The 23886-nt window shown below is 38.5% G+C and overlaps 1 protein-coding gene across 7 annotated transcripts in view; it reads left to right on the top strand.

Annotated features, from left to right (window-relative positions):
* Positions 1 to 23886, top strand: part of GALNTL6 (polypeptide N-acetylgalactosaminyltransferase like 6) — a 517959-nt gene that overhangs the window by 428190 nt on the left and 65883 nt on the right. For 6 of the 7 annotated variants that reach the window (XR_014583969.1, XR_014583970.1, XM_083835053.1 and 3 more), the window contains 2 exons: positions 6166 to 6351; positions 12035 to 12218. Coding sequence is in view for 5 of the 7 variants with exons in the window: in XM_083835053.1 (XP_083691179.1) it covers positions 6166 to 6351; positions 12035 to 12218 (370 nt within the window). In the remaining 2 variants the exon portion in view is untranslated. The remainder of the gene's footprint in view (positions 1 to 6165; positions 6352 to 12034; positions 12219 to 23886) is intronic. The other variant, XM_083835052.1, reaches the window with a different exon arrangement.

Genomic DNA, 23886 nt, shown 5'->3' with positions numbered 1-23886 from the left:
TGCTATGTTATTGGCCACACTGCTTCCTCCCATTTGCCTGTGCTGAGTTAACAAGAGAGGCCAGCATACATTTTCCACCACAGAGTTTTTCCTGAATCTCATTTATATGGCTTATGTTGGGAATGGCAGAACAGCTCAAAATACATCAGTAAATTAATGTTAAAAACAAACAGATTTAATTAAGATTGTTTATCAGGGCATTTAGCAGTTCTGGTAGGCTCTGTGACTGTTCTTAGTGGAGTTACACAGTTATTTGATAACTTGCAGGTTGGCGACAGTAAAACAGAAGTTGTGCTTTGGGGCAAAAACTGGAGGGGCAACATAGGTGAAGAGAGTAAGCTGTGTTACAGGCATGGAGTTGGGTTGGACCTGCCTGGCTCTCCAGAAGGGATACTTAACAAAGGTCTTTTTCTTTGTATATGCTTTTCTCTTTGATCCATGCTGCAGTCAAGTGAGCCTTGAAAACCAGCTTCAGTTTTCCCATCATCTTTTAAGTCTCTCTGAACATTTCAATAACCTTGGAGAAACAATGCTTGTCATATAGCACATATTGCCAGGGGGCACCAATGTGATGATAAAATGCTCTCTGTATACATCCTAAAAGGAGAGAATTACACTTCCACTTTTTATTGCTATGATTTTTTCCTGACAAAGGCTTGATTTCTAATATATGTCTGGGCACCAAATTAAGTAGCCGGGTACTCTGCTTGAGTAGGCCTTCAATTAGTCTGACCAGGAAATTGAGTCCCTGCTATTCTTTTAGGAAAACTTCTCTAGACTTTAAATGAAGAAAGAGAAGACCCACAGAAAGTAATTGCAATGGAGAATCTGTTTACAGATTATTGCTGAAGGAGAGATGTAATGCTGCCCTTTATCATCACTTGTCATAGCAGTGACAGCCTGCAAACCTCCTGCCTGTGCATTATTCTTTATTTGTCACCACCTGTGCCAACTCTTGCCCTGGCAGGTGCCTGGCATGTGTCAAACATATGATTCATGGGTACATTTGATCAGCACTGTGAAGAAAATGATGATGTATTTTCTTTTAAATTACAAATTAGACATTTATTTCCCACATCTAGTGACAGGGGTTTTGGCTTCTTTATATCCAAAGTGCACCATTTATAGCTCACTGTAGAATTTAAATATTGGCTCCTCTCTCATGCCTAACTCTGAAAGTGAAATTTATGTAATATTACAGCACATAAATGAAACCATTGTACCTCCCTGTTTTATTGTTGTGGCAAGCTTTCCTCAACTGATTCTTTTGGTAATAAATGGGCCGAATGTGTTGTCTCCTGGAGATTTAAAGGCCATTTTATTTCCTGTTGCATTCTGTTTTGCACACTGTTATAATTGCTTTCAGATAATTTCTTTAAAATTATAATTTTTCTCTGGCATTGATTGTTGCATGTTTACTTGGGTACTAGAGCTCACTTGCTTCTAAATGTATATATAGAATATATAGGCTTGTGTGAGAGATGTTTCTTCTGGAGATAATATTAGCAACAAAATAACTGGGGACTGCAAGGAACTGTAAATGTACTATAGGAAGGAAAAGTATTTTTCTCTTAGAAGAAAGAAGTTTATGGAGTGCTGTGAAAGGGGGACAGTTTATTATTTTAGGAAAATATGAGATTAGTTGGAATTTGTTAATAACAACAATTACCATCTAAGTCATTTGTTAGTCAAATTTATTGCCATACAGAACATTTGAAAGTCTTGTCCAGTCTGTTTTAAGTAATACGTGAGAAGCGAGATTCCCAGGTATTGTCTTTGTCAAAGCATCCATGTCTTTATGATCACTGGCTCTTTTATTAAGTAGCTAGCCCAGCTGCTGACTGCAGATCCTGCAGAATTGCTACTACTCTGCATGAGCATTTTCTTTCATAGTCTCACCTATAGTAATGCCAGCATACTGAGTAATGCAGGGGTGGCTTTTGTGAGTAGTTCAGCAGAAAGGTTATGTTTTACTACCTATATAAATAGAATAAAATGCTACAATTTTCTTTACAACTACTACTGTTCTGCTGCCTCTGGCTGTTACTCTGTGGATTTTTGTGCTATCAGAGATCAGTAAGATCAGAACCAGATAGTGCCACAATACACTGCAAGAGAAAATGCAGTGTGAAAGTACTTTCATGTTTATTTAAATTTGGAAAAAAAATTATTTAAGGATCCAAAAAGGGATTTATTTTTTTTCTTCACTTTATTTTCATTCTCAGAAGCATATTACAGTTGGTTGTTGAACCTAAATGCTGCATGATATTTTTTGCAAATAAATTCCAAAACTTGCTTCTTGGCCAAAGCTCCAAACTAAAGATATGGTAGGTGTTGTTACTGGCATCTCTTTGACTGTGTCATGACTTACTGTTAGAATATTACCAATACGTGTCTCTAGATTCCTTATGTATTGCCACTAATCTATATATTTCCGTTTGTATATAGACCTGATCTTTTTATTTCATTTATCTAAGCTTTATAAAAATTCACTCTTAAATTTGTTTTCTTCCTGGTTACTTCTAGTTATGTCTAAATGAGGGTGTATTTAGAATTCTGTGTGAACAAGATGTGCAATTTTTACCTCTTATTTGTATACCTCTTACTTGTGAGTAGTTCTTTGAATCACAGGGAGAAAATAATAAAATGAAAGTATCTGAAAACAATGTTGGGGCACGTAATTCTGGCATCAAAAGATGTGCTGTCTGTTTTAATGCAGTTCTTTACAAATCAAATGATATTCTGTCTGAAATGTGTGAAGAGCTATTTGAAGGAAATGGAGGAAGAAGATGGTGTAGTGAACTCTTGTTTGTTGTACAGAATTTCAGCCATCATTCTGGCCTAAGATAAAATATTAACAATGCGAAAGATCTCTTTTCCTGAGTTTGCAAGGAACCTGAAGCAATGAAGGAACAGTATGAACTATCATTGTTTCCATGGGGTTCAAGCTCAGATACAACTGATGACAATCAAATTATATTATTCATTTATTTCATTATTTAGCAATTGATATAAGAACAGAAAAGAATGTAGCATAGTATGGCCGTGTACATCATCTCTCTCTGAAGTGTTTTCTTGAAGAGATGGGCTTTCAGAATTTGCTCATTGGAAGATGTGCAAGGAATGAAATGAAGTCCTTTGAGCAAGGCTGGGTACACAGCTGAATTTCACTGAATTTATTTGGCCCAAGGCAAGTGATAACAGTCAAGAGTGCATGTGAAGATAGCATTTGTGTGTGTTTGTTTAAGCATCAGTGGATATTCAAATTGGGTACTTGCAAGGGCTTTAACTTAGTTGTTGTGACACCTGAGTAAAGGTCCAGTTCAGGCTTGCCTTGAATTTGTAAATAGGGAACAGAGAGCTTACCCCCACCAGGAACAACTTAGATTGTTTAAGCTCCTGCTTCTGTCCATCAAGGGGATGAGGAGCTGCCTTGGTAGCTGCCTTCACATACACAGGGGGAATTTGCCAGCCTGTGAGCCAGCTCACGGGAAATGGTAAAGCACTCGCACCTGGTGCAGAGCCCGGCTGAGCTACGTAGTAGGATCCTCTGATCAGCCAGTCTCATCAGTGAACCACCTCTGAGGGCAGACAGGTAAAGATGGAGGATGTGCACATAGCCAAGCTGTTAAGTGCTTGCTGGCCTAGTTGGAGAGCTCTGTTCAGGCTGGGTCACCTGAATCTTTTTGTTAGTTGTCTGTGCAGTATGCAGCAATGTGGTCACCTTCTTGGCTGGGCAGGCCATGCACGGGTCAGTGTAAAAATCTGAAGATTTGTGGGTGCAAGAGATCACAGGGGAAAGGGTTAGATGACCTTAGAGTACTACAGGACATTTTCACAGTGTCTCAGGACTAAAAGAAGCCACAGTACCTAACAGATTAGATTTGCTCTACTTTGGAAGTAAGTAATATCCTGTCATTTTGAGAGACTTTCATTTTTCATGGCCATAAGATGATGCGATTTACAGTGGGAAAAAAATCCAGATTGACAGCCCTAACAGATTTTCTTATATTTCCTGCAAGGACTCTTTGTATCTTTGTTTTTAAGGTCTATTTCCCTTCTTCTATATTCCTGCACTATGGGAATAACCTCAATGGAGCTCATAAAAACAGCAAAACAGGTCAATAAATATATGCTTTAGACAGTCTTGCACATGGGCACAAAATGATCTAAGACTTGATTTAACCTCAGGCCAGTCATGATAGTGAATTGTAGCTGGTACCTAAAATGAGTCAGAGTGGCATACAGCCCTTGTCATGTGAGTATGGTTGGGCATACAAAGATCATCATTCAAAGACACAGTGCATCTCTTGTCATTGTGACTGCTGGGGGATTGTGTTGTTTTTTTATTGAGGTATGTAACTAGCGAAATGGGATGAAAAAGGGATGCCGCTGCTTCTCTTATTTCAGAATGAAATCTGAGAATTTTCCAATCAGCCATGGAGTAGAAGACAAAAACATTTGATGTTTATCTGAATGTCATTCTTTACTTTTTGGAATAAGGTCTCAGACTTGGCCCTTAACATATTTCTCTGACTTCTCACAATCATCCTAGGAGGACTTGTTCACGACACTTGTTTACTACTTGATCTAATACTTCTCCCGGGTAGTACTATGAACACAAAGCACTCTTGACTCAGTAGCTCTCCAAAGTATTCCGTTTCTCCCTCCCGAAGCTCACAGCTTGTTCTGCAATTCTTGTCAATTCTCTGATGGTTCCCAGGTCTCAAGCCTCTCCCTTGTCAGTGTGAGCATACATTGATATTCAGTTCAGAGAAGTATCCCATACAGTATTCTCCTATTAAATGCATATAACTTGTCCCTGCTGCTCTGGATTTGCCAGCAGCATGTCAACAATTCAATGTTTTCTACTCCTCCTGATCTACGGGTAGATTTAGAAAGTCTTGTGTGTTGATCTGCTAGGAAGTAGAGGAGCAGAGACAAGAAGGAGCATGAGCAGGAAGCTGTGTTTCAGTAGAGCTTAATTTTACTTTAACACAAGATCCTGTATTCCCTGTACTGTGACTTGTTTGTTTGTTGCCTTTAAATCTTTGTGTCAGCATTATACACTTGAGGGTACTGCTGAAGAAGTCCCTTCTGGTAGTCCATAACAAACTTCTTGCAATCAATAACGATGTCGGGTCTGGATCAAAGCCTGTATTGACTGACCACACAAGTCCAAACAATAAAGTAGGTGATATAAGAAGCAATCATAACCTGGCAAACCTATTTCAGTGAGATTTAGTTTGCAACTCCTAGCATCACTAAATGTGGCACATCAACAGTTTTCATTACTGGAGACTATGCTTTTCTCTCCTTATTTGTCTTGCCAAAGAAGTTATCAAACTTTTCCAAAGTAATGAATCTGACATGCTGAGGTGTTATATCGAAGGCAAAATATCAGTGTTTCTGTTGTAGATGTATTTAGGAAGAGCCAAAACTATAGGTTGTGGTGTTTTGTTTGTTTCTTGTTAGTGGTGGTGTTTGATTTGGGGTTTTATAGTTCTTAGTGTCCGTTTCTAGTCAGAATAAAAGAAGTTCCCGAAGGTGCTGTTTTGTGATACAAACAGCTAGGTTATGCAGATAAGAGAATCTATCAAATGCTCTACATTTGCAGCTTAATTTTATTAGGACGTCAGCTGTCCATTTGCTTCACACTGGTATCCAACTATTATGATCTTCCTTCATGTCTGTTTCCCTTCCCATTACAGAAACAATCTAATAATGCTAGTTTAATGGTTACTTTTTAAAAATTGCTTTCCGTGCGTATTTCTTCATAATTAGTTGATAATAGGAAGCCCACTTGGAAAGGACACCGTTTATAAAACAGTATGCCAGAATGTTTATCTGGCCTTGGGCTGCAGGAACCAGAGGATGTATGAATATCCTGCAGTTGTTTTGGCCACGATTATATCGCGGATGGCAGGTTGCCAGTAGCAACTGCAGTAAAAGGTCCAGAGTGTCAGTGTCTTCCTCTGGGTGATAAAACAGAGAACATTTGCACTTTCCGAACTGCCTCACAGAGGATTTGTGGCAGATTTTGGAGGTCTTGAAGAGACAGGAGACGGAAGTGGATAAGCTGCTTGCAGGTTGTATGCCAACCTATCCTTCTGTTGGCTCCTCCAGGCTTGGCACCACTGACGCTTTTTTTGCCCTTCTTTCTAGAACATTTAAAAGAGAAGCTGGAGGAATACATGGTCCGTTTTGCCAAAGTGAGGATTGTACGTACCAAGAAACGAGAAGGGCTCATTCGAACCAGACTGCTAGGAGCCTCGCTGGCTAGAGGAGAAGTCTTGACATTTCTGGATTCCCATTGCGAAGTCAACGTGAATTGGCTGCCTCCCTTGCTTAGTAAGTGTACGAGTGTTCATCACCCACTAAAACTGCAGCATTCAGCATAGCTTAAGCAATCAAAACTGTGTCCCACAATAAAAAGGACATACAATGTATAGAAGTGTTTAGAGCTGCTCTGCAATGTCTGAAGAGTCAGTATGATAGAGAACTCAGAGAAAACTGAGCAGCTCAATTTTATGTTGTTGTTGGGTTTGTTTGTTTTTGCGGCAGAACTAGCGAAAATTTGAAGTATCACTTTGGCCTATTACAGTTGTGTTTTATTTTATTATTACTACTACTAAGCAAGCTACTAAATCTAGTATTATGCCATGCCCTTACTATACACCTGAGAACTTTAGTTATGCAGGTATCGTACTGCTTCTTAGTCTTCCACATTCCATTAAAACAGCTTTTGCTGTAAATGTATCTAGGACCTCGGAGTTAAATTCAATAACAACTGCATTCGCAAGAGAAAGCTCAGAGAGAATGATTAGCTATTGACTGCTTTGCTGGAATCTGGCTGCAGCCAGCAAAGCTCCATTAGTCAAAGGAATGGAAGGAATCAATTGTAGTCTAGGATTTCACTCAGGAAGCAGTAGTCTCCTTTTCTGTACACCTGACTACACGCAAAGCATATGTGCTTTGCAGTGCATTTTTTTTCCAAACAAAACCAAATAAAACTTCTGAATTTGTTGTTAAAGAAATTTGTATTATTTAAATGGATATGTCACAAGTATAAGACAAGATAGTGTTTCATCAACTAATGGTTATTGTTTCTTGAATGTTGTTCCTAGGCTAGGTTTGGCCATACAATAAGCTAATAAAACATTTAGAGCCAAGAAGAGGGCACTGTTTGGGTAATGAACTATCACTTGAGACAAAAAAAAAAAAAAAAAAGTAGTAACTAGTTTTCTTTCAGAACAATAACAGGAGAATCTACAAAATTCTGAATTTACATCCTTTCTATCTTCCATATCAATTTACAAATCCAGACTATCCCCGTGTTACCACAATGTCCTTAATCACACGATCAGCATTTTTAAAAGTAACCTCACTATCTTCATGTGAAGCCCAAGTGACATAAAGGAGCAGAAGGAAATACAAGTTTCAACAAGCTTTCCACAAGCAGCTTTGACAGATAGCTGTTAAACACTGTGGAGTGTACATATACATATACTGTACATATACAGTTTTCCTCTGCTTTCTAATTTTGTCTGAAGGTTCATAATACATCACCATAATGTAAAAAATTCAGGAAGACTCTCACTCTTGTCTGCTGGAACCTTTTGCTAAATTGTTGCAGATTAGATATAGCCCTTCTGTTTTGCTAGTTTAGACATGGGAAAATTGCAATTGCGAAATCAGTTCCTTTTCTTGCTTTCTTGTCTGAAGTGAAGATACAGGTAGCTGGGTTTGACCCCATAAAAGCTTTAAACAGAATGATCACAAAGAATTCATAATTGCAGTTAGATTCAGTTGGGTATTGAACTGATGACCACAACCCCCGGCTTCAAGCAAGAAAACTGGAAAGATGAGAGAAGCTTCATCAGGGACCAAGACCCAGTTCTCCTCAGCTCTCAATGCAATTTGATCTCTCTCGTTCCCTTTTAGTGGAAATACCCTTAGTTAACCAGCTAGAGGATCTGGAAAATAATCTTGAGGAACACAGGAGCCCAAGGTCAATAGGCTTTATTTTGAAAGAAAAAAAAAAAAACATTACATGAGGAAGGACAAATAGAGAATGATCACACAGCTAATATACTTAAGAATGCCTTGTGCCCTGTTTTCTGAAAGGGAAGAGAGAATTGCTCTGAACCATTAGGGGGCAAATATTTACTATCTGGAAATTGGATGACATGTGGCTGTTAGTAATAGTAAAATTGGTGGCTTTTTTTGTTTTGTTTTTTCTTTGTCTAGTTTTTAAAGTGTTTATCTTAAGATTTGTCTTATGTTTCAATCAGCACTGCATTTGAATGAATGTCATTCAAGGAAACCAAAACAGAGTCTATAATGGGTACTTACTGTTTTGAAGCTGGCCCTATTTTATCTATGATTTTATTGTTTTTTTTTTGGTCAAGAATAGTGAAAAGTCCTCAAAAAGGACTTTTCAACCCAATACTGTAATGAAGACTGTCAGTCTTCACTGAGAGCAGCAGTGTTCTGCACTGCTCAGAGCAGTGGCAAACAGCTTTTCTCAAAATGAGATCTTGCAAGTTAGAGGATAGAAAAAAAGAAAGAAAAACAAAAACAAAAAAAAAGCAATCACTTAAAGCCAGGTCTCAAAGTTATTTAGGCATCTAATTTACATTTTAAGAATTGGCTATCACTTTTTAGACCAAAGAAAACCTAGTTATTTCAGTACTTGTTAGGTATCTAAATACTTCTAAGGAGATCAGCCATAGGTGTTTTCTGTGAATATATATATATATTCCTTTCAGTTGCAGTCCTTTGTTGTTGGTTTTTTTGTTGTTGTTTTCCTAAAAACAGGTGCAAAATGGCTTTTCTTTATTTTCTTTAATCTTTATTTAGTTTATTTGGTTAGCTTAAACAGCATTCTAAACTGAGATAAGCCACTCCAAAACTGAGATCTGAGGGAGTTTTGCCTGATGTTCACAGAGCAGGCAGCTGCAATCATGTAAAAATGTTGGCAAACACAGCTGTTTGTTATCACTCCTCAGTAATATAAAGCCAGCAGAGAGAAAGTTGTGATTTGAGCTCCAGCTGCAGTATTTGAGTCCAGTGTAGTGAAGAATCCCAGTTATCACGGGTTCAAGGAAAGAAACTGAGGAGCAAACCAGCTGAAAGATGCAGGCACATCTTTCTTTCTGCTGATGTTGCTGCAGAAGTAGGAGGAGAGGGGAGATGGAAACACAGATCAATAGTGCTATAGGCTACCAAAGCCAGGTTTGTCAAAACAGGTATTTTTTTTTCCTGACCAAGAACTAAAATTACATCATGCTTAGCAAGTTACCAAGACACCTGCTAGCCATAGCTATCCGTCTCCACGATGTTATACTTGATAACGTTACTTGCCAGTGGGGAAGACTTAAGAGCGCAAATGCTCATGACAAGTCAGATAACATGAAATAACTTGTTGAGCTACTCAGATGTCACCATCCGTAACTCCATACATAAATACAAAAATAAGATTATTTGCAAAGTAGTATTGTTTCTTAAATCGGGCCAATTTGAAACAAGCACTCAAAATTAAAGGAGTGCACCTTTCTCTTAAAGACAGAACCTAAATTTTTTTTAGGTAGTGGCTTATCCAACATTGAAAACTTCTGCTTACTACCACATACATACACTCTGCTTGATAATAAAATTGCTGAATCCAAATATGTACATATAATTGCTTAAAATTTCAATAGCGAAAACTGAGCAGTGTACCCTCTTAATCCCAGGCCTTCTCTCAAATCTGAAAGATTTTTACACGTATGATGATGCTTATGTCTGCTTTTCCCTGTTTCTGCAACATATTTGCATTGAAATACGGTGCGGACATTTTCAGACAGACAGGAATTTGTGAGAGGATGAGGAAGCTGTAAAACACTTCCTGTGCCTTTCAGTTTTGTACATTAGGAGCAGGTGGGATAAAGAGCAGCTTGTGGCAAAGGCAGCAGCATGTTCACATCTATAAAAGTATGATATAAGTACTCTTGTGGAAAGTAAGCTGCCTGTACAGCCCTTTTTTCTGTTTCCTGAATTTATACTGGGGCTACATTTAAGCCTGAGAAGTATGCAAAATTCAGTATTTTAGGCATACCAAAAGAAACATTGAGGCTGAATGTTTTATTACTCTGCCTTTTGGTGTACAACTACATAATTTAACAGCCTGGTTTCATCAAAAGTCAATATCTTCATATGGCACATCATCATCTCTGAAACATTTTAAGGGATGAGAAGTGTAAGTTTTGCAGATACCCCAAGACCAGGCATGTAAGCATCGTCTTACTTGCAAAAATCTTGCAGAGTTTTAGGAAGGAAGACTAGGCTTGAGTGTGAGCCCTGCTCAAACAGTTGTCTTCCTGGCTATCTCTGCTTGGGACTTGGAGGTTTCCAGTCCTCCAGTCTATTTTAAGCTCTTGAAGATCAAGAGAAGGATGTCAGTATATTATGAGTCTACCTTTGACCTACTCCAGCCAAATCAATCCCATTTAGTTTCTCTCCTCTAATCAGTTTAGAAAGGGGCGATCAGAGGCAGATTATTATAAGCCCCGTAACTATTAGCAGGACCATCACAGGAAAGAGATTATGTAAAAATGACTTTACATAATGATTACAGGTAGCACTACACAGTGTACCAGTGAATACAATTATATTTGGCAATAGGAACAGTAATGCAGCCATTATGTTTCAGAAGAGTTTCTTAGAATTTTGTGAGAGTCTGGACATTAAATTTATTTCACTACTAAAGGATTAGGGTGTAAAAACCTGCTGAACTTCCAGGCACAGCAATTTCTCACTAGCAGTCAGTATTGTTCCCCTATTTGGACAGTCTCTTAAGAATAGCTGAGAATAAATATGAAAGCTACAGAAGTTAGCTAAAATATATGTATTTTTTTCATTTCAGTCCTTCAGAAGCACGGAAACAAAATCTATATTATTAATAATACCACCAATATTTCCTGCCTTCTGATCCAAATGTTCATTCCACACTCAGCCCTCTGATTATTTTTTTGGGGATATTTTCAAGCACTAGTGAAATCTAACCCTTAAAAAAAAGTTTTTCACATAGACACAGAAAAATTTATTACATTGTTTAGAAAATCTGGGCTATCATTTGGAGAAAAAGCTTTACTGTAGTTGGAGTTTTGAGATCTTGTTTTTTTCACAGATAGTCTTTCTCCTGTCCTTTCATGCCAACACAGCTACAAATTTTCCCTGTACCTCCTCACTTCAGTACATTATTCTTCTGCCTAATTCATGCAGTTGGCATATCTTCTTTCCTGCTGTTTCTTTTCTGTGGAGCTCTAAGGTATTTAGCACTAAGATTCACCAAAGGCAGACTCAGGCCCACCCTGCTTTTATATTAGAGATGAGAATTTGATTTAATCTCACAGTTCTAATTTTTTTTTTTAAGCCAACTGAAACTGCTCGCTTTATAAAACAGGTGAGTAGGAATAATACCGTGAGGCCCTCTTTGTATCTCCAAGAAAGGTACAAAAAATGGACACCAGCCCTGTTTTGTTCCCAGCATTGGAGTTTGCCTTTAATTTGTAGCATTTGATCTCAGAGTTGATGGACACTAGTGCTACGGGAACAGAGGCTGAATGGTTGCGAGGTCTGAGATTCACATTTGGGAACACAAATCTCTCTCTCAGGAGCTTGCCGTACACGCTCCCCACAGCTGAAGGAGTATTTTTATATTTTGCTTGCTGGCTCGTTCCATAGCTGACAGATTGGGGACAGCTCGGAGTAGCAAAGTGGCAGAGATATAGATGACTGGACTCCTGTGGGTCTCACAGGGATATGCCTCCCTTTAAAGAACTGTAAATGCTTCTAATCATTGCCTAACTGCATTAAGTCCACTTTAGATAAAGGTTTGATACAGATTTGAAAAATGAAATGATTTGGGGGCCATGGGGAGCGAAGCAAGCAATCTTCAAACATCAAAAAACCTGTGGGATTCACTTTGCAGTAATATGACAGATGGCTTGACTAGACATGCCATTTCCTATTTTCTACTTTCATTTTTCAGACCAGATTGCACTAAACCACAAAACCATCGTGTGTCCTATGATCGATGTCATTGACCACAATCACTTTGGCTACGAGGCACAGGCGGGGGATGCCATGCGAGGAGCTTTTGACTGGGAAATGTACTACAAAAGAATCCCGATTCCTCCAGAGCTCCAGAGAGCTGATCCCAGCGACCCCTTTGAGTAAGTAGCAATAAAGGGGAGAGTGGGAACATGAAGCAGAACAAGCAAAGAAGGCAGCTGTAGCAGAAGAAGCCAAGCCCAGGAATTTCCTTGTAGGCTGTACTAATTAAAGGTAGTAAAAGCAAGCAGCTATAAACTTCAAAACTGGGGAAAAGATCAGGGCAACCAGTTGCCAAATTCACAAGCCGTGGTTAGAAACACTTCCTGAGCTCTTCTGGCCCAGTGGTTGTGTGAAAAAGAAACAGACTCATACGTGCAGTTAAGAGAAAGTATTGGCATTGAGCAAAGAATGAATATGACTACAATTATTCTCATTATTCCACAGAACACATTCTGAAAATATTTTAGTTATGTTTTCTTTGCTGAAGATTGATGCAATACATGTATCAATCGCTGAGCCTACATTCTGGCAATAGATGCTTTGTTTATGGCTGGTGATACTGCTATTGTATGTGTTCCTGTAATTTCAGCACAGGACTGCCAAACCTGGACAGTGTCAAGCTGATTTGTAAATAATTTTTTACAAGCCAGCCTCTGATCCCAATATTATATAGATCAGCTCATTCACAAGAATGATCTTCTACTCTTCATAAAATTAGATCCTTTTTTTTGACTTTCTTTTTTTTTAATTTTCATGTAAGGATCAGATGGGGTTAATCCTCATCAGCAGAGAGGACAGGCAGCCAGACATGGTTCAACATGGTTGAGTCTCTAGGTCTCTCATGCAGCATGCATCTCAGCAGGACTGGCAGTGAGACTTGCTTTGATGCTCATGACTGTCTGAAATGCCATGCTGCAGATTTTGGCTGTTTAAAAACTCAGCATTTTCCCCTCCCCAAACAAAACCTGGAAACAATAGCAACAGAAAACCTGTGTCTCTGTCTCAGAGTCTGCACTGTTTGAAAGCAATGGATCCGATTCACTTAGAATATGACCCGTATCTTCAGGGAATGACCAGCCCTTGTACATCAGGAAAAAAATAGGTGATTGCAGCATTATGTGGGCTTGTTTTCATTATTCTGCTCGCTGCTTTTTACTTATTCCCATCTAGGCACATCAGTCTTAATCTTGCTTTTTTAAGTGCTGATGAAGTGCTTTCCATCAGCTGCCAATGTGACGACTGTACAGCATGGATGTAGTGAATGCATTCTCCGTGCTCTGGAGTTGCTAGTCTTCCTGGTCCTCTGAAAAGTTGTAATTTCTTGCCACTTACTGAAAGTCACCTAGCATATCCTATAATTTGGTTCAGCATTCAAACTTTGTGTATAACTAAAAGTTATACTGCTAGTGCAAACTATCATCTGTTTCGCACATTTGCAGTTTGTTGTATTCATCTTTCAAAGACAAGAGAGGCCTGAAGAGGAGATACTCATAGGAAGTTTTATAGAAGAGACAGGGCTTCGTGCACTACAGAGCAGATGAGGCAATTTTCATGAGCTGTTGTTGTGACCATCGTGGCAGCAGTTGGTACCCAGCTTGCTTTGCCTGCGTATGTAAGATGCAGAGATAAATGGCTTCACAAGGAACAACATATAGGACAGTGTGACCTATAAATCCCTTGTAATTTGATTCTTCCTGATTCTTACATAAATCAAGGAGAGTCTTCCTTTGTTTTCCCCGTGACAAGATCCGCATCAGAGGTATGCAGGTTGAAAAGCAGTACCGTACAGGGAACCACTCTGTGCACCCTGCATGTGGGAACAGGATTGAAGGCTGGCTGAGCTAGGACAATCTGTTTGCTCAAAAGTACCCTCTGTCTAAAATGGCAATAGCAGAAGTGTGTTTAATGATCGGTATTTTTGCTTAGTTGAGGAATTATTTTCTAATTGAAAGTCAGTACTACTTTTCTCTTAGGGCCTTCTTTGTTGACACCTCGGGCTTTTAATACCTTGCTTACAACAAATAAGGTAAATGTTACAGAACACGTGTTTAGATATCAGTAACTTAATTGACCAAGGCAGCTTCTATGGAATTAAAGAGGCAGAACAGTTTTCCTTTAGGTGCATATACACTATAGCTAGAAATGGCTTCAACCAGCACCATAATTATTGTGTCACTATTTTGTAAGCAGTAGGGATATTTTTTTAAAGGTAAATATTTTGCTATTGGTAGTCTAATAGCCCCGTTTCTTGCTAACAGCATTAGATCTGAGCTGATCCTTAATGAACTGGAAAATTGCCAGAGTTTTTAGTAAAACACCAGCAAATAATGGGTATGTGAATCAAAAATTGTGCTGATGAGTTTTCCCCTTACATAAAATGCTAGCCCAGTATTTGTGTAAAGCAGAAAGGTTACATTAGCCTTAATGTACATAAAAACAGATCAAAATGAAGAAGACCTAAGAGTGGTTGTTGTATTATATGTGCGGTATATTTGCTTTCCATCTGCACATGATCAAAATCCTGCTGCAGTGGGCATCAGCAGGATTTGCTTTTGGCACAACAAACTGAAGGGTTGTCAGGTAGGCTTTTGTTGTGACAATAGTATGGAGCTTACCAAACTCCCGTGCCAGCTGAGCTAACATTTCTGGAATTAATTTTTCCTTGCCCCCCCCCCCCCCCCCCCCCCCCATCCAGAGTCTAAATCAGTGAACTCCTTGTTGATTTCCCTTTTCACGTGCCATGGAAACAACAGAAGTGTTATATAGTATTCAACTGATTTGTCACACTTAGGGTTCATCACAGTTGGCCATAGTGATTTTTCTCTTTTGATGCACATACACCTCCACAATACATTCTGAAGGGGACTTCATACAGTTTCCCTTTGATGCATTTAGGGCTGAGTACCAGGCACAGAGCAAATTGGTTCTGCTGTATTGTGGGAAGTGGTCTTTGTAAGATAAATGTGGAATCATCACCATGTTACAGTGGTGGTTCAGTGTCTTGAACCCAGGTTCACTATCATTCAGCAAAATGTGAGATGACTTGGGAAGTGTTCTTTCAGTTTGTAAATGGGGAGAACCAGAGATCTTTACATCCTTTGTTGCAAAGTTCTCTTGCACTGGCTTGTTTCTGTGCTATGGTAGAGGTTTGGGGCATTGCTTGTATGCTCTGATGTTTCTCTTTCTGTGGTGCAAAACACTCTAGTCTCTGGAGAAGTTTGCCTAACCCAAGCAGTTGCTACTTAAACTAATAGGGTAACCTTGTTGCTATAATGGACTGTGATATACAGCATGTCAGTTTATGTGATTTAATAGCCTGTCTGGGCTAAAAGCTCTGTGGAAGTTTAACACGGGGGTTTGATATGCTCAAGCCTGCTAGGGATGACTGCTCTTTATTTCCTGGCAGCAGTTACATAACATCAATTCATGTTATCTTGTGCCCTGTCTGAAATAAGGCATCAGTGTCCATTGGTGCCAGCAGCAGCATATTCCTAACCAGACAAGAAAGCATCAAAAATTCATCTCAAAAAAAAAAAGGGAGGGGGGGGGGAAAGCATAATAGATTCTATACATATTATAGCACAAATTGAATAGGATAGGAGAGGGCTGCACAGCTCTTCAGAGCAGTTTTGTGGAGGTGTAGGTTTATGATACAGGAAAGAGGGAAAGGTGCAGGTGAAACCTAATATTGCTCTGGAACTGCAAGTCAGGACGGCGATGAGAGGAGTGTTGTGCCACTCACTGGTACCAAGACTTCCAGCACCTACATGAGAAAGTTAGTTGGTTTTTGGTATATGAGTACTCCTTGACTACTCTTTGACAATTTCTTTCTGTAATGGTTTCTTTGCCTTCTGATATAGATCTGTCATCTCCAGACCTCCGTGAAGGGAGATGAAACTGGAGAATCATGTAATTCTAGCAAAGGACCAGAACAATAGTTTGGCAAATACTTTGCTAGCCAACGAATTAGAATCAGCTTTGTAACCTTTGATGAGACATTTTAGTTCTTTGTACTCAGTTTCCCATTTGTAAAATAGGAATAGAAATGCTTCACCATCCCACGGCTACTTGTAAAAATACAAGGATACAATGCTACTTTTACAAGGGTACAAGTGTGGCAAAAGTTATAGGACTGAGGTTTCACAGTAGTAAGGGCCATTCATTCATTATGGATGTACTTTTAGTGAAATTTTGGATGTGCTCAAGGAATGTAATTAGGCGTTCAGTACATTGTTCTCTTCCCTTGTATAATAGATGCTCAGCCTTGGATATAACATAGGACCTTAATGTGGTCAGTTGTGTGTTAGATTGCTTGGCACTTTCTGTTGATTTACATATCTAAAATCATATTATTACTATGTAAGCTGTTGTCAGATTGCTCTTTTATTTGAATTTGATATAATCTATTTTAGAAATACTCTTTTTTTTCTGCAGTTCCTTATTCTCAGTATTTATATGTACTTTTAACAACATGTTGGTGCAAATAAAGTCTTTGCTAAAGACCATGTTTCAAATCTGACAAGTACTTTTACAATTTTACGATCATTTTCTGAAGTTTAGAAAGTGCTATGGACAATGATTTCTGTTCTATAGCTCCCAGTGCTTTATAGTCTGTGTCTTTTCTGGCTGATTTCTGCCTATAAACATATTCATAAAACCTCTCACAACCAGAAACAATCATCTATTTTTTTAGAGCTTGAGTGTAATCTACGGTTTTGAACTGTGCTACAGGAATGTTTGATGCAAAGGCGTTATTCTACAGAAAAGCAGTTGCCAACCAGTGTGAGTCTGTGCAATTTAAGGTCTTGATTTATTGTTTTGACAGACTGTGGTTTATAGAGGACTGGTAGCAGAGATAACAATAGATTTTACAAACTCCTCTCCACCTATGGCCCCATGAAATTTTCAGATTTTTTTCAGTGAAAAGTGCTAACAACGATGCATACTATTTATGTATGAAGATCTGAATATTCCATTACTTTCTCCTGCCTTTGGTGGGATTTCAGTGTAGAGCTTCTGTACAAGCAGTACATTTTCTCCAAAGGCCAGTTCAGGAGAATTCTACGGAAGAGTGCAATGTTTCAGAATAAAAAAAAATAAAATAAAAATCAAGAATCACATCTGCTGCTGGTATCATTTTTCTAACCTCACGAGAATCACATGGCACTTATTTGAGTCTTACATGCTGGTTGAATTGGATAGACCCAGTCTGGATGCACAACTTTCCACTTAAACGTTGTTTGGGGCTCATGCACCCCAAGGCAAAAAGGGACCAAATCTTGTTCATAGACTTGATGCTGCAATGCTAAAGTAGCTATGTTTTTTCTGCTTCTGTGGAAACTCTTATGTTAATATTTCTTTTACACTTGGACTTTGTGTTTAGCATAAAAACATAAATATCTTGAATGTAATGTTTCTAGAGCTGTTAGCCTGCTACTTCCCACAAATATTAACTTTAGAGGTTGATAGTCTATATGCCCATATGCTAGGGCAGATTCGTAGAGTGGGTCACCAAAACTACCAGTAATTAGAAAACTAAGTAGTTTCTGGACATGAATTTAATATTTCTTTACATAAAAAAGACTGGGGTGGTAGCCAAGAAGAAGACAGAGGTATGTTGCTTAATGCATTCAGGCGACCTACTTAAAGCTATCAATATGCTATTGATACAGATGACTTGGCTTTCAAAATTATAAAATCCCATCTGAACAATTTTCAGTGATGAAGAAGAAGTCACCCTTTTGAAGTAATTATTTTTAAGTGTGTATTTTCAAGTATTTTTTCTAGAACTTTCATCTAGAATTTGGTGACACCTATTGGTACTACTACACAGAAAATGAATGTCCCTCTCTTATATTTTGTAGTGTTTACCTAGTGTTTATCTGCTCCTAACGTTGGGAGCGACCTCTGCATCTGCTGCCATTTCTGCTTGTTTGAGCTCATTGGTGGTTGTTTTTTTAGAGAATGATCTATTGCTGTCTTAAGTCTCAGCTTAGTCCATATCTGTGCTACAGCTGCTCCCAACACAAGATTAAAACCAATGACTGATTTTGTTAGACCCCTCACAGTGCCAAACAGCTTCCAAATATGTACATTAAAGCAAGTTCTGTATGTGTTCATTGACTCAAGTTACTATTATGGGCCAGGATGTGCATTGTGAGGGTCATTTTGCCTGTAATGTACAAGATCTGCCAGAAGCTCCACAGTAGCACAGTGTTTCTCTTCCTTTCTTCTGCAATGCTGATGGTTCTTGGAATTAAATATGGTACAGAAACATCTTCACCTGCCGATATATACCTTCTGATTTTTTGTCTATATAGCCTAATTCTGACTGTCCAGCTATCTTGACATAGGATCACCTTAGTCCTGGGGATGAAGAGATATCTCTGATGTCCACTTTGAAGAAATTGAGCTGCTAATGCAGTACATGCAGGAAGCATGAAAAGAAGAGGCTAGGAAGAAATGTCAGGAAGTCTCCTACTTTGTCCTGTTAACCTCTCCCCCCTATTTGTAGCATTACAAATAGACTAGCCTCCTTTTAAAAACCCCAGTCATGCGGAGTCTCAATAAATTGCCCAGACAATTTATTATATAGCCAGTGTTACAGTACTATTCTTATTTATAATAGTTAACCAGAAATTTCCTTGTCATGGCTTTAACTCCCCTCTATTTTGTCCTGAACACTGTACACTGGGAGAACACCTTTTTGAACACTAGTGTCAGATTAGTTCACTGTTCATTTTCAAATAAATTACCTTGTTTTTTTCAGTCTCTCTTAATAAGTCATGTTTTCTACGTCTCTGATGATTATCTTTGCTCTCCTCTGGACTCTTTCCATTTAGCCTGTAACACTGAAAGCAGATACTGCACCAGCCAAAGCCTTATCATTTCCTAGTAGAGCAGGTGGGTGGCTTTACCTGTCTCAGAGACTGTGTTCCTATTTACATTTCCTCGACAATGTTGATTCGTAACAGGCTCGTGTTCTGGTGTAACCTCCACATCGTTTTCTGCAGAACTGGTATCAATCCAAGTGTTCATCATCCTCCTCTTGTAATTCAGATTTTACCTTTTTGAAGGCAAGGCATTTGCCTTCATATCTGTTTAAAGTTCCATGGCCAAAAAGGTGATGTGTCTTCATAATCCCTAGTTCAGTGATGCTTTATACTTAAACATTTTTACTTTTATCTTTTTTTTTTGGCCTTCGTTTCTTTACTTTTCCAGCTTGTCAAGAGTTTGAATTCTGTTTAACCTTCCAGCTACTTTAAATCTAGTGCACTGTTATTTGTGCTCTATTTGAGGTTCTTGCAAATGGCAAACTCTGCTCTAGATCCAGATTGTAAAAATGGCAGGATTCAAGATGTATGATGTCTCCAGGTTTCAGCAATACATCCAGTGGTTCTTCCATTTTCCCAGTCAAAAACAGAACAGGTGCAGGTACCACCTCTGTGTCTCTGGAAAATCTATTTTATTCAGAAGCCATGCTTCCAGCCGTGCAAACCTGTATAAATCATCTAATGATCCCAGTAAAAATTGGTAAGCCTTATGAATATGTCTTAAAACTCTGAGAGGCTCTGAGCACCACGTGTTTCATGCATTGTGAGTCCTACACACAGGATTTCCTCCATGAGCTCTAGATGGCATCAGATTTACAGCACAATGTCAGCTGGCTCTTCAGGTCCCTTTTCAGATCAGAGATCAGGATCTAGAAGCTCGTGGGCACATGTTCCAAACTGGTGCAGAAAGGCAAAAAACTGCATTCAAAAAGCTGCATTTAAAACCCTACGGATGAGGAGCGCTGGATGCGCGTTTTTAATGAAATACTGAACTGAATCAGGTGCAGGACAATGTTTGCAGGTACTGCCTAAGGACAAATTCCTTTCTGATGTTGGGTTATAGGTGGTTGCTTTTTACTTATGGCTATCAGCAGTTTTTGCACCTCTCTGACAGACATTATGTCTAGTCCATGTTTCTGTAGTTTTTAACTCGCAGTTATTTGTGAATCTGATCACTTATTTGACACTGATCTGAAAAAAAGAGAGTTAATGCAAATTTTGTTTAAATATCAGGAGAGTTCAATATGGGTATTGACATGATGTGGGTCTTAGAACTAAGACAAGCACAATCACATTCTGAATTATCCCCAGACATTCTAGCAGCTGTTTTCTTTTCATCTAAGTAGCTGCAAGACGAGTTTTGTCAAGAGGTGAAGGCAAATGCCTCCAGCAGTCATTGAGGTAAAAATTATTATAAACACCCCAAATTTTGCTGTGCTAGTTTATTTATAAAATGCTGTGCATATCTTTTGATAGACCAGGAATAAATGAGGCTCACAAGAATTGGCATTTGTTGTTCCATAAATTGCCAAGTCAGTGTCCTTCACTGGGGAACAAGGTTCATATCTCAGCTTTGCACATTTCTAAAAATACCTGTTTCTATTGTGGGGATCCCTTCAAGTCAGTAATTCAATAATTTTGAAAATCAACACTTCTGATGTTTTCTATTGTCAGCTTGGTGTGGGGGTGTTGTTTTCAGTGCTGGAGAGGTGCTGTAGGTGCTTAAATTGCACGAGTCAATTTGTCCACGACAGAGAACGAGGTGCCTGCAAGGAAAGAGGATATGCCACTCCCCACTCTCTTCTGGTTCTCAAGCAGAAAGATTAGCTGATTCTGCAGAACCTACCTGTTTTCTTTTGTGCTAGGCCAAGTCACCACTCTGTTTTCCCAAGAGTACAAATGACCTGTGGACATGCAGTGAATTAGGAGTGGAAGAGATGGTGATAAGCCAGGAGCACAGCAGGGAAACACCAGCAACGTTTTTGCCTTTTGGAGGATTGTGAACATGCAAAGGACCTCTCAGAGTACCAGAGGAAAAGGTAAACAGCAGGGGAAGAAAGTAGTTTGGAGCAGTATTTTCAACCCATTGTCTTGGGGACCTCAGGGTAGTGGTTTCTAAGAGACTCACTGAAGGCAGGAAAGGAAAAGTAAAGTTACTGAGTTCTCACCCCACAGGAAATGTTTTTGGTGCCCAGATTGCTTCTTTGCAATATGTTTTTGTGCTTAGCCCATTTTGCAGTGATTCTTTTTGACAGAATGACAGTTTAAATAGCAAAACTGTTCAAAGCACAATCTTTGTTTGTTCCTGACTTGTTCAAAGGGCATTCAGGAAAGAAGAATAGTCCTTTGTTATAGGTTGCCTGTCTGTGCAGTTGTAGTTACAATATATATAATTAGTTTCAGTGTTATAATTAAGTCGATATAGCTAAATCATGTGGGCTCTATTATTTCAGTGTTGCTCTTACTTGGCCTTAAATCAAGCAGCATAAACAAAACAATGACTTTAAAGTTCCAACTACTTTCCCTAAATTTTATATTATGAATTTTATATTGTAATTGCTTGCATTTCCATTTCTGCTAAGCAGAGATATTATTATTATTCTGTATCAGAGAGATGATAGGAGACATTATTGCATTTTTTGTAAATCGTAAAATACTATCGCTATTGCAGCCAATTTCCAGTATTAGTTTCTATAATGATAATTTAATAGATTCGTATTTTTTTGATGCCAAAACAGGATATTGTGACTATCTTGATGGAAGTGTTTTAAGAACATTCATTTATTTGCTGGAAGGTAATTAAATGCTTGTAATTTCTGTAGGCATAAAAGGACTCAAAGCTTGTCAAAATAGGGGTATTTGGATGACTGGCACTACATGTTTCTTTATACTGGTATGTTTTTAATGTTGTGCAACAGAATACTGATCAAGCTTCTTTTTTTTCTTTTTTTTTTTTTTTTGAGATGCTCAACAGCACATGGTCTACTTTAAGGAAATGTCTTATGATTACATGTTTAATTTTCCGTCTTTTCCCTTTTGTTAGTATTTTCTTGAATATGAAAGTTTCCTAAACGCTGTGGGCACAGCTGACCACAGACTGTAAGAATGGCTTTGGCAAGGCTGATAGATGGGCCTTAACTGCATACAGATTTCACCCGTCTCATCTAATACTTATTAAGAAATCTAACCTTGGTTAAATTGTATTATACAAAACTTCAATTGGATCACGGACGGTCAAATAGCTGTTTTCTGCAGTAATTACTGGACTTACATCTCCACCTACTGGCTGATGGGGCAAATTCCCATTTGAAAGTCAGTTTTATTGCAATCCAAGTTGTTTTTAATACTGTAAGGAAAGTTTTTACAGGTAAATCATTTACAGACACAATTTTAAGGGAAAGTTTGTTCAAAGCTATTTAGCTGTGTATGTAATTAAGACACTGACTTCAAACTCACTGACCTATGCATATTAGCCTTGGTCTTAATAAAGAAAATAAGACAAGATTTTAAGTGAGGAAAAAATTAAAAAATGCATTTAAACCCACCTACAGATCCTTTTTGTGGGAACATGTGAGTACATCCAAGAGCCAAGAACACAGTAGACCTCTAGGAAGTTATTGCTATATAACCCAATAAAGCTGAAGAGAATAACAAGAATGATTATAATTAGGCTCTAAGAGAAATGAATTAAAGAAATAGAAAAATCTGTTCTAACAAGGTTCTCCGGCAAGGTTCACAGGGTGATTATCAGTGTTGACATGCAACAACAACAAAATCGCAGTTCAGGCATTAGCAAAGAGAAAAGGCTGAAATTTAATACCAAAAAGTACAAAGTCAAAGTGGACAGATAATGAGAATGTCTTTTGGAGTGGATTTCGTCCATTGGTAACAGTAAAACAGGAGAAATACTATTTGTAAAAGCAGCTCGTAACAGCAACTCTCCGGTGTGATAACAGCTGTGGAAGGGCAAATGCAGTCCTGGAGCTTGTTTTGCCATAGCCCGTGGCCCTTCAAGGTTACAGAGTATTTCAGAATCTCAGAGAGCCCCTGCTCCTGTTCCTCACAAGTTAGGGAATAATCTCCTCTTAGCCCAGAATGAAATCTGACATGCTTCTGCTGTTTTTTAGACACAGCAACCTTTTTCTTCTTTCCCTGGGGAGAACATATAATAAACAGACACAAAATTACAGCATAGGGTGTTCATTTATACCTTAATTTATACCAAAGGCTTTGTTTTCTGTTCTGTTTTCAAACATCAAGTTTCTGGCTTCAGGAAGCTTCCTACTAAGGATACATGGGTAAAATCTAAGTAATTGTGAGGAATATTAAGAACCCAAGCTCCCTAGTACTCATTTCTAGGTGAAATTAGAGATGTGCTGCTTGGGCAGAGTCATACTAACTCTCCTATGCACACACTTTTCATTTTACAGAGACTCGGTCTGGGTCAGATGCCCTATCAGGTGCATCTACGAAGTCATATGAGCCATTTAGAATTAAGTATCTATTTCTACAGAAGCTCATGTTAAACAGTGCTAGAATTGAGATGCTAGATGAAGTAGGTTTCCTCTAAATTCTTCTGCTCTGATCAATTTCTTTACAACAGTTACAGAAATGAAGCAAAACAGAAGCATGTCCTGAATGGAAAAACAGCTATTACCCATCTGGAAAACAAATTTTCCAGAAATATGGAAGACAACTGAAAGAAGCTTAAAAGACACTTTGCTCTGTATCTGTAAATAATAGGCACTAGTAGAAATATTATTTACAGAGTAAGACAATGGCTATAGTTCTCAAGATGGTGGGTTTTTGAGTGGTTTCATTAATTTTGAAACAATTTAACTAGTAAATTTCTGCATATTATGACATTCTAGACATAATAGAGAATCCAAAATACTCCCAGAGCAGAACTGAATCAGAAAGACATGGAGTTAAATCCATTAAGCAAGACTGGTGG

This window comes from Anser anser (genome assembly GCF_964211835.1).
Source record: "Anser anser genome assembly, chromosome: 4".
Classification (NCBI taxonomy): domain Eukaryota; kingdom Metazoa; phylum Chordata; class Aves; order Anseriformes; family Anatidae; genus Anser; species Anser anser.
Note: the sequence above shows the minus strand (reverse complement) of the source record. Positions and strands in the feature narration are given on the sequence as shown.